At 46.7% G+C, this 10,953-nt stretch overlaps 1 protein-coding gene across 2 annotated transcripts; it reads left to right on the forward strand.

Moving 5' to 3' along the window:
• Positions 1 to 49: 49 nt before the first annotated feature.
• On the forward strand, positions 50 to 1,607 carry LOC6553129. 2 transcript variants are annotated; one of them, XM_015154680.2, is made up of 3 exons: positions 50 to 294; positions 358 to 758; positions 807 to 1,607. In XM_015154680.2, the coding sequence occupies exons 1-3, from the start codon at positions 169 to 171 to the stop codon at positions 1,120 to 1,122; spliced, it is 843 nt and encodes a 280-aa protein (XP_015010166.1). In that variant the 5' UTR covers positions 50 to 168; the 3' UTR covers positions 1,123 to 1,607. The 2 variants fall into 2 exon arrangements, with proteins under 2 accessions (XP_015010166.1, XP_026839698.1); XM_026983897.1 differs by having other exon boundaries at positions 50 to 758; positions 807 to 1,134; positions 1,182 to 1,416.
• The last annotated feature ends 9,346 nt before the right edge of the window (positions 1,608 to 10,953 follow it).

Genomic DNA, 10,953 nt, shown 5'->3' on the forward strand with positions numbered 1-10,953 from the left:
CTATTTATTACACAAGGTACCGCTATACGCGCTCTAACTTCCAAGAAAACATGTGGAGAATAAGCAAAAGCCGCAGCTTTTCGTGTTCCTAGAAAAATTGATATATGCCGTGTCTAGACAATAAATAGGCGTACTTCCCCTGGCAGAACCTCCAGACTTCACTGAGAAATGGAGCTAAGTCGGTTCGTGTTCGTAGCACTACTCAACTTCTTACCCTTTGGATGCAGCAAGATGGTTGATTTTTGCCAGCTGCCCTACTGCGGAATAAATAACCTAGCCTGCAGAAATCCATCTGTGAGTAGCGGACAACAATCGGAACAAACGATGTCAGTGAAATTGTGTATCTGTGTATCTCAGAAATTCAGCGTCATGTGTCCATCGAATGCCAGAACTCTTTCCATGTCGACCTACCGAAATGTATTGCTAAGTGCCTTTAATGAGTTTCGCAACTTTACGGCGAGCGGAAAGCAAAAGTATCTCAAGGCAGCAGCGGCACGTATGTCCCGATTGAGTTACTCAGTGGAACTGGAGAACCTTGCCCGACTGGCGGTCATCACGTGCTCCGCGCACAAGTTCTGCCTGAGCTCACCGGAATTCTATTCCGTGGGCACCAATACAGGTTCCACCTGCTATTGGGGTAGCTTAAACGACTACGAGGACCTGGAACTCATGTTGCAGACTATCCAGGATTGGACCGGATATGCGGACTACATCAACATTAAAATGGTCCTCTATATGCCGACTACTTTGGAGAAAAGGTGGGTAATAAGGCTACTAGAGCAAACTGTTGAACGATATCTTTTCAGGGAAGTAGCAAAAGCCCTACTCCTGATGGCAGACCGGAACACCCATGTGGGCTGTGCGGCCATGAGATTCACAGTGGACTTCGTCCACAACTTCGTCTTCCTGTGCGCCTTCAGCACCGATCTCTTCGTGGAGCGCCCCATTTACCTGATGTCTAGTAAACCAGGAACTGCGTGCCAGCGGCTGGATCCCACATACTCAGCGCTTTGTGCTGCTGGGGAAAACTACGACAACAATAAACCCGTGGCGCAGGCAAGGGTATTCCAGTTACCCCTTGATGTATCCATTGCTCGCCAAGCTTACGTGCCAGCCACATAGACCAAGCTTTAAGTAAACTTTTGAATTCGCGCAGCAGAAACTAGTTTTTGTTTCTCCAGTTTTTTTAGAGTGCCGATGGCCAGACAAAAGTACACGCCCCTGGATACCCAAGCGAAATCAGCGCACAAAAACAAATAGTTAACACCCAGACATGGTCATGAAGGAGGAGCACAGAGGAGCACCAGCAGCAGGAACAGACATTTCAGCGCAGCCTCGATAATCACAGGACACATTTGCATACAAACACGCTTCCGGGCTGATGTCCTTCGCATGCAAATGAAAACATTAGCGAGACACACGCGCATCCGCATCCGCATCCGCGTCCGCATCTGCGAAATGCAGATACAAGGCCAGGGACAGATTCAGAACCAGATACAGATACAAATGGCATTCGTCGCTGTCGCTGCTGCCTCTTCCCTGCTCAAATATATATTTCAATTAAAATTTTACACACGAATAAATGCAAAGCCACGCCCAGCACATTAGATCCCCCGGTCACTCCTCCCGCCCTTGCGGATGCGAATGCGGAAGCTCCGCTGGCAGTGTCCAACTTGTGTCGCTTGTTTATGAGCGTCTGAAGGCCACGAGTGCAGACAGCAGACAGCAGACACGGACATGGCCATAAAACGGTCCCAGTTTATCGGGAGGGTGTTCGAGGTGCAGATACGTTGCGGACTCGGATGGGGCACAGGGATCAGCGCATTCGGGAAGGCAGCCAATGGAGCATGCTGCTGAATGTCCACCGAATTATTCAAAAGCTTCACGGAGGAGACGGAGCAGCGGATCCCATGGAGCGATGAAACGATGAGTTTGGCATTGTGACAAGACGAGTTGGCTGTCCCAAAAGGGCCAATCATGGACGCGAGGGTATGGGCATAAAGTGCTCTTGGTGTGTACATAAAGAAATTAGTAGGGAGGATGGGTGTGGGATATCATATCATATCCTTAATGCCTTAATGAGTAAGACCCATTGGAACGGTCTGAAATACGCATTCTAAGCATTCAACTTTCAAATGCCTTATCATATTATTTAGTGGATGCACCGCTCATTTTTCTGCGGCTGTCTCTTAATCCGGCATCATCCGGCTGCATCTCCATTTCGAGAGCAGCCCAGAGTCAACCATGAACTTGAACTTGCGACTGTAATAATAATAATGCAGATCCCGACTGCCACTCCCTGTGCCTCCCCACTTTCAGTTGGAGCTGGGCAGCCTTTATTCCTTTTTCATAGCCAGTGCATCCTCAAATCTGTCCTCCGTTTGTCTGCGGCCATTGTCTGGCTTGCATTTCAAATTCTAAGCAAATTTGTCGACCCAGGAGAGGGGTGGGGAGGAGCTGCAGGATCTGATTCCTGGGTGTGAGCAGGCGCAACATTTTATGAGCGTGCCCGCGATGCAGCGAGCCAGATATGACCAGCAAACGTCTGCTTGGCGGACTCCAACTGCTCCAGTTTCCAGGGAAACCTTTTCAATGGCTTTTGCTTTTGCACTCGCAGAAAAGGGCAAGGCAAAAATCCCTCGGAAAATGTTATGAACGCAATTGATTTGAGAACCCTTCAAAATATGATAATCTGAATATTGCGGTTGAAGTAAAATGTATGAGGAAGGAGAATTATAGTTTAGTTCACTGAAATATTGACTTGTCGGTAGAAACTGAGCATCTTGAATTGCCGCACTCGACTGGTACTCTTTCGCGCAGTGTTGGTGGACTGCTGCTGGTCTGCAATGGTGTTGCGTCTGCTGCTGGCACACAAAGATGTCCCGGTGTGATTTATCGCCGGCAGAGCCGGGATAATGGCCACGTATTATAATATCTGGCGCGCCCACAGGGCGTATGCTTATCGGAGTCGACACCGCCAACGACAAGGACGACGATGTGGCCGTCAAGGTCTAGACTCTAGACTCCTGCGGTGCAGCTGGTGGCAGCGCCAAGGAATTCGCACTCCGTTGGTCCTTCGTCCTTGCAGTTTCATTTGCATTTCCCCGTGCGCGGAAAACTGCATGCAGTTTATTAAATAGAGACGGCGCTGAAAAAAGGGTCTGCGATGAATTAAGTACATCATTTCGAGCCAGCTTGATTGTCCGCCGCTTTTGGCGCATATCCTGTGGGCAGGAGTTGTGCACACTCGCAGTTGCCGGATTGTGTGCCGCAGCAATGTCTTCTCCAGCAGCTTGAATCGTGAGGCAAATACATAAAATCTACGCATCCATGTCTGCCTGCCTTTTGATGTGTGAGTGTATCTCTTGCCGCATCCTTTTCCACTTAATGCCGACTGCATTGTGCCCAGATACACACATGTGCATACGTCCTGGCTCGGCATTGTATGTATTTGATATCATTAAAATTTTCAGCTTGCCACTGCAGTGGCAGCCAAAGAAGCAGAACCAGCAGCAGCAGCAGCAGCAGCAGCAGCTTGTCCTTGCCATTGGTCCTCGCCATTGTCCCGTGGTCCTTTCCCGGCCCCTGATCCTTCGACCGTCTGGCCAAATATGAATAGCAAAGTCTAGCAGTCTCCCCGAAAAAAGAAGGAAAACTATGCATTTATGATATGTATTTCAAGTTTATTTGTTCAACGGACTTTGCACTGCTCGAGCGAGTTAAAATATTTCTGCATGTATGCACAAGTTTTGGGAATTAGGAGGAATCCAGATTGAATCGAGGTGGGGAGATTTCGTGCCTTTCTTGCCACCGCTTTAAATTTTACTTACTGCTTAAAATGCCGAGAGATTCGTCGGAATCCCTCAAAGAGCAAGGAAAAAGCAACAACATGCCCAAAGTGAAGTTTAATTAAATTTAAATCCAAATGGGACTTAATATCGCAGTCTTTTCGTTCATAATTAAAAAATACGCAATATCCGATTTTTCAATAACCGAGTGGGGGAAAAAGTGAGCAGCATAAGGAAAAAGTCCTGCTGATGTCCCCTTCACGGCCATGGCCACCGCCATCGCGGAATCCCATTGCCAGGACGAGAATCCGATTCGGACGAGTGCGACTGATAGGCGACGACAAGGACACCGACTGCCGGTTGCAAAGGACAAGCGGGCGTAACTCAATCTGCGGATGTGCAAAAAAGGATGCCGCAGGACAATGATAGCAGAATGTGCTCAGTCCTGCCAAAGTAAAAGCGCTGCAAAAACTCCCACAAAATAAAACCAATCTGGTGGCCATTTGCTTATATACCCTGTATAAAATTGAGTCGCATCCATAAGGGTTTTGGGAAAAAGTCAGAACAGAGGATATATGGGATATTATTGCAGGAATACGCATATTTCTAACGATATTCTAACGATCTGGATGGTGTACAATCATTAAGGACTATACGAGTATATGTTCACTTTTCATAGACCTTTCTTCTTTCCCAGATTACTTTTCTATATCAAATTGAGGGGAACCCTCAAGTCCATAGATGGCGCGCCACTACTAAGCCGCTTCAATTGTTTTCCTTTTTACTCGGTTTTCGGAGTAAATTAAAAAGTAAATTTCCGCGCAGAGGGCGCATCTTCTCGCCCAGCCAATAATTCAATCAATTTATTTGCACTTTAATGCAGAAATTGGTGGGAAATATCGGGGTTGGATAGGGGGTCGATATGTCTGTATACAAGTATATATATACGTGACCGTAAAGCTTTCGCTGGCCGGCGGAGAAAGCGCGAATAAAAACGAAATCAATTATGTTGGAACTTTTTTGAGCGCCAGTACCGCTGTCTATGTTGTAATTAATACAAAATGCTCTGTTCCGAGACAGGCGAGGGAGTGGAAAGGGGTGCGGGGATCGTTATAGCCGGGGGCATGCCAAAAGTTGAGTCCTTGCCGCAGTGCCGTTGCCCCAAACTCAATTTGATAAAAATTTCATTTGCAATTGCCGACGCCGTCGTGGCAGTTCCTTTTTCCACAACTTGCGGGAGTGGACAGTTGGCCAGGACTCGCACGATTCGCAGGACTCCCCTTCGCCGCCGCCAATTGTTGTGTTTATTAATTTAATTTGACAGTCGCGAGTGCCTCGCACGTTGCCACTTCGCCTTGGGCCATTCCGCAGCAGCTGTGGACGCTTGTGGTTTTCCAAAAGGTTGTGAAAGGGCATTTTGGTGGAATGGCTTCGTTTTGTGGTCTATACTGCGGTCCGCATTAGTATCTAGACGAGGAGAGCAGGCAGCGGATACAGCGGATGGCTGGCACGCTTTATTTAGTCAATATCCGTTAACCATTTCAATCCATCCATTTGCTTATGGCCATTTCATAATCAATGGGACATTCGCTGAAGTCCCTGGCATCGCGTTCAGCAGAACTATTCAATGAATCAATCGAACGGATCAAGTGGGAGACTTAAGACCAACCTGAAGACTCGACGCTAAAGATATTCTATAATCGTGTGTTAATTCTTAAACTGAAATGATGTATAAAATTACATTTTCATTTAGTAACACCTGCAAGTGTACCATAAATATTTAACATATGATTCAAAAACTTTGGTGCGCTTTTTAGTTTCAATTACACCAAACATGAACTTAAACTCTCTGGCCTCTGCAATTTTTCCGATTAGCGCCGCGATTTGTTGTCAGTTAACTTCGCACGTATTCCGCATCGAGGTAGGTGGAAACTTGATAGCTAAGGCCCTTTCCTCCTTCTTCTGACCACTATCCAGAATGAATCCCAGTCGGCTGGACAGACGCTCTTAGTTAAGCGGCGCATGTGGCTGGCACATTTGTCAACCGGCAGCGAAGTCGGCAAAACATCAACGCCAACGCAACTAAACTGGGCAAAAACCCAGCTGCCTGAGGAGCGAGTGTTAAATGGCAGATATATATGTATATATACCCGATCCGATCCGAGCCGAACTGATCCCCTGGGCGCTGAGCTATAACAAATTTATGGGTTTGGGAAGTCTCGCGCCGGCGACATGCGATGCATGCCAAGCGCCTTTGCAATTGCTGTCAATTCGCCGCCCGGCAACTTGTTGGCCGGGTCAAAACGAAACGGTTCGGGCCAAGATGCGACTTTGGCAGCATGTTGGCAGAACGGACAGGTATTGCATTTCAGCTGCACTGGGACCGAACACAGAGTGAACTAGTTTCGACTTGCTTTTGAATACTGCCCAGTGTTGCAGTTGTCTATCACTTGGTGGTGGCAACTTTGTTGGACCGAAAACTTTGTTGCACTTGAACTTATGCCCCACGGTTATTTGGCTAATTATTCGCTTGGCCACTTTGTTGCAGCTTCCCCCCTCGTATAATTCACAAGAAGAAAAAAAAAATTCCAGCAACAATAGCTGAAGCAGCCAGCGAAGAAGAAGTACGATCTCGTTGAAAGTTTAACAAGTGTTAACTTTGCCATTTTCATTTTCATTTTCATTTCCTTGGGTTTTATTTTGTATTCATTTCGCGCAGATAAGCTGGGAAATGAGCAAAGAAAATGCTGCTGGGCGGATTGGGGGAGATTCTGGATTCTGGATTCTGGGCCAGCTGCCGCTGAGCAACTACAGTGAAATAATTTTAAATGACCACAAGTGTGTAATTAAAGTGCAGCGCATAATAACAACCGCAACAACAGACCACCATAATAGAGGGAAAACAACCACAATTACAAATGGAAACCCAGGCAATCAGCTTTTCTTGGCTGGAGGGAAATTCGCCATGGCTTGTCTGAATGCGAATCGCGCAACTCCTGAAGGAGTTAAACTTTTGGCCTGATATTCCCCGAATTGGGACTTCAAGTCGGGTTTCAGTTGGCTTTCAGGGGCACTTTTGCTGATTTAAAATTGAAATTAATTAAATCACGCAGCTAAGTCCTGAATGCTTGCATTGTTTGTCAATTATAATTGAAAATTCAGTGTGTATTGGGAATAGAATATGCAAAGCCGCTCTTCTCAGAAAGTCCTGAAACTTTAACACTGCATGGTAACACACTCGGAAATATAACTAGTAATTTTATAGATGTACAAGTAGGTTTAGTTCTGCTCTGGTTACTCCTCAATTTGTATTGCCCAATTCACCCGTATGACCATGTTTGCAGGAAATTCCCAGCAGTCGGCCCATTTAATTAAGAGTATTTGCATTTCTCGCTGATTTCTGATTCCATCGGCTGAACAACCCCAACCGCCGGCTTAGTATCTGCAGCATCCACTTCCGCCCTGCTGCTGCCGCTGCAGTTGCAACTTCCGCTCGCGTCCAGTAAACTGTATACTGTATACTGAATCCTGAATCCTGAATCTGAAACCCCCATACCATCTACGTTTGTGATCCATTTGGCAGACCGCGGCACGAGCATCAGGGCCACTTTTATGTGTATTTAAAATCGTTAAAAATAATCTGCAAATTGTGCATTTTTAATGCATTTCGTGTCTGCTGCTGCTGCTGCTGCTGCGTCCGCCCCCTTTATTTTTCATGGCCAAAGGGGGGGCGTGGCCCCAGGAGCAATCATGGCGTCTGGTGGGCGCGGCAACGTCTGGTTCTGGCCACCATGGTCATCATCATCGGCATCGTCATCATGGAGATTATCGTTCGCGGCATTGTCGCGGCTCCATCATTATCACCATGCGCTCTCCTCCTCGACGCCATCGTCATCGCCATCGTCATCGTCATCGTCATTTGCATTTATTGTTTTTGTGCCTTTGTGTGCGAAAAGTGATCAGCGATTGCCTTGGCCCACAACACTGAACACAGGACGCAGGACACAGGACGCAGGACGCAGGACATGCACACCTACATATACGCGTATGAAGAGCTGCCTCCATAAATGGATATGTATTTACATGTATGCATATGGCTATATGTCTCATTGTGCCTGCGCGTGCATTGATTGCACAGCGGAAGTGTTGTGGCGGAATTAAAATAAATAAATGCATTCGCATTTCCCGCTGCCAACTGTCCTGGATGTCCTCCGCAGGACTCGGCTGGATCCCGGGCTCCCATTTTGGCTTGTTGCTTCATTTGTTGCACATTAAACAAGGCCATAAGTTACCGCCACTGGCACAGCAGCTGACAACCTTCAATGGCTCGAATGAAGAGGATACGATCTTTGGTGAAAAATATCCGTTAAAAGCTTCAGTTGTTGCCATGCATATTTTTATTCAAACATGGATACCCATTCTGTAGATACCCACAACTGCCCGAACTTTAAGGTGAAGCACCACACCAAGTCCCAGAACCCGCCTGCGAAACCATTTCACCCCAATGAATCGCTCTTTAAGGTGGAAACTTTATCCGTGTTATTGATTCGAGGCGAATGTAACCGAATTTTGCGGCTCATTTAATCCGCAACACGTACATCTGAGGCGAACACGTATCTGCCAGATACGCCCATCCCCAGCCTCGAAAAACCAGTGCCAGTGCCAGTGCCAGTGCCAGATTCAGAGCCAGGACCCGGACCAGGAGTAGCCGAAACCAGAAACAAATCAAATCGAAGGTTTGCCCTTGCTTTGATGTCTCATTAGATGGGCGGTTGCCAGGTGACGACGAAAACGACGACGACGATACCGATTCCGTTCCGATTCCGAATTTGTATCCCGGGATTTTTAGGTGCTGGGCTGCTGGGATGGAATGTCAGCCGGCAATTGGGGCATGGTTACACGTACCTGTGCGTCCTTGCCGGCTGCAAGTGTATCCGGACTCGTATCGGTTTCACCTGATTCCGGCTTCTTTGGCAACTTACAAAGTGATACTTGCCTTGTTTGTCGTTGCCCAGGGAGGAGTGTGTATAATCAGCGAGCAGGTTTCGGTTACCCATTAAGATCATTTCGGTTTGCTAATTGCGCGGAGTCAGCTCACTGATTTAACCAGCTGAACTCTGGCTGTTGAAATATGACAACCCTTAATGGCCGAATTAATTAACACAAAAATGCCAATGGCAGCGATGGCGGAAGCACAGCTCCTGACCGTCAAATGGCCGCATATCAGGGGCTCGGAGGATATGGATATGGCCGGAATATCCGCACATCCTTCACACACGCCCAACTGAAGTGTTGCGGTGTGCACTTGCGATAATGAAGCGCTGGCCGCATTTGCATATCGCCAATTTGCAATCCGTTCGCGGTTCAAACAAGCCCATTCAAATTGGGTTTCTTGGCGGATGCACAAAAATAAAGCGCAAGTGAGTCACTTCATCAATGGTGAATTTGCGTTGATTCCCGGACTCTCTGCAAGCACAAATTCCCGAGCAAATACCTTTCCTCAACAACAATTACAACTTTTTCCCTGTTTTCCTGGATTCACCGCGAGTCTGGGAAACTTTTGCAGCCGGCCAGCAAAGTTTTCAATGCGGCCGCATATTAAACAAAATATAAGGAATATATTTATACCACGCCCATGACAGAAAAATATAGGAAACTTGCGCATTTTTTGGGATCCAAAAGTTTTTCGCCTCTTCCTTGGCTACATGTTTCTCTTACGGCATTCCTACTTTAATGCCCGGTGGTAGGAAAAGTTTACGAGAGCTCCTCGGTTCGGTCATCTAATAAACCAGGGCGGACGAGGCAGCCCTGGACTTTGGCTAAAAACTCAACTTTTACTACTACTAATATTGCCGCATAAACTTGGCACAGGTTGGTACTGCGTTCAAGCCCGCTTTTATTGGCCCCTCTGCACGGCACAAAAATATGAAAGCCTCTCTGACCCAGAGCTCCATCCATCCACTTTCGGTCCTAGAAGTTGGATGCGTGACTTTGCATTTGGTTTTATGTGGCCTGCGGCTAGTCCTTGGGGTAACATTAACATGTATTTTGTGCTAAAAGTGTTATTAGATTTTAGTTTCGAGTCAAGTGCGAGTGGGCGAGTCCTTGCGAGGCATTTCAGTCATTCGTGCACTAAAGTTTTATTCGGCCGGGCATAAACCAAAAGTGCCTTCGAGCCCGGCTGACAACACATCGCCGAGAGCTTTATGGCCGTCCCAGTGGGTGGCTGCGTCCTGATCCTGGCCAGCAGCAGCTGTGCGGATGTCACTTTAAAGCGTGCCGACACTTAACAGTGCGATAAAGATAACAGCCCCCACAATCCAGAAAGCCATGTATGCCGACTATACACTTGTATGAACTATCGTGACTTTGAGGGAAAAGCTAAACCGAATTAGAACATTATTATTGCCTCACGGGAGCCCTTCTCACTTGTTGTTGTGGTCCGCCAACGCGGGGAATGGCCATTTTAATTGCAAAGTTAAGTTTCTGTCTTCGGTCTAGACACAACTGCCACGAAATGTCAATCATAAACAGATTCCGAGAGCAGTTATTACAGGCTTGGCCAGGAGCTATTTGCTGGCTACACTAAAAGAAAATCTAAAGGAAGATAACATATTACTTTATTTGACATTATCTGTGTTGTAGATCCTTAAGATAGGGATCACATCGCTATTTGCCTGCTTTCATAACAACGAATTCATTTTAATAGCTGGCCTTCTTATTTAGAAATGGTTTCCTTTCTTCCAGTATTTTTCTGCGTTTCTCCGGCAGTTTGAAAAGTAATTTAAAGCCCCAAGCGAATGCTGAATGGCGAAAAAGAAAACCGATTCTGAAATCAATACGATGACATTCATCCGATGGCTAGACAACTTGGCCCTGAAGTGGACAGCCCGGCCAGGAGTTGACTCAATGCCAAAGGACATAGCTCTTTTGAAACGGAGCTGGAAGCTGTACATATTTTTCATTTGTCGCATTGACACGTCAGTGTCATTAAAACTGAAAACAGGCGACCCCAAATTAAATAAAAAAGTGATTATCTAAAGAATAAATAACGCAGTGCAGACAATGACCCATGCGGAATGGGTTTCCATGGCGCACATTTAGTCCAGACGGTCATGGCGGACAATTCATTTTTGGCATCAATGCATTCAATTTAATACGAATA

Source organism: Drosophila erecta, unplaced genomic scaffold (genome assembly GCF_003286155.1).
Source record: "Drosophila erecta strain 14021-0224.00,06,07 unplaced genomic scaffold, DereRS2 tig00000000-arrow-pilon, whole genome shotgun sequence".
Lineage (NCBI taxonomy): Eukaryota > Metazoa > Arthropoda > Insecta > Diptera > Drosophilidae > Drosophila > Drosophila erecta.

What these genes read in the sequence shown, in the direction of transcription:
- LOC6553129 (XM_026983897.1), top strand. Translation starts at nt 169, where the DNA reads ATGGAGCTAAGTCGGTTCGTGTTCGTAGCACTACTCAACTTCTTACCC. An exon ending in CCGACTACTTTGGAGAAAAG is followed by an intron (nt 759 to 806) that starts GTGGGTAATAAG and finishes ATATCTTTTCAG; the next exon opens with GGAAGTAGCAAAAGCCCTAC.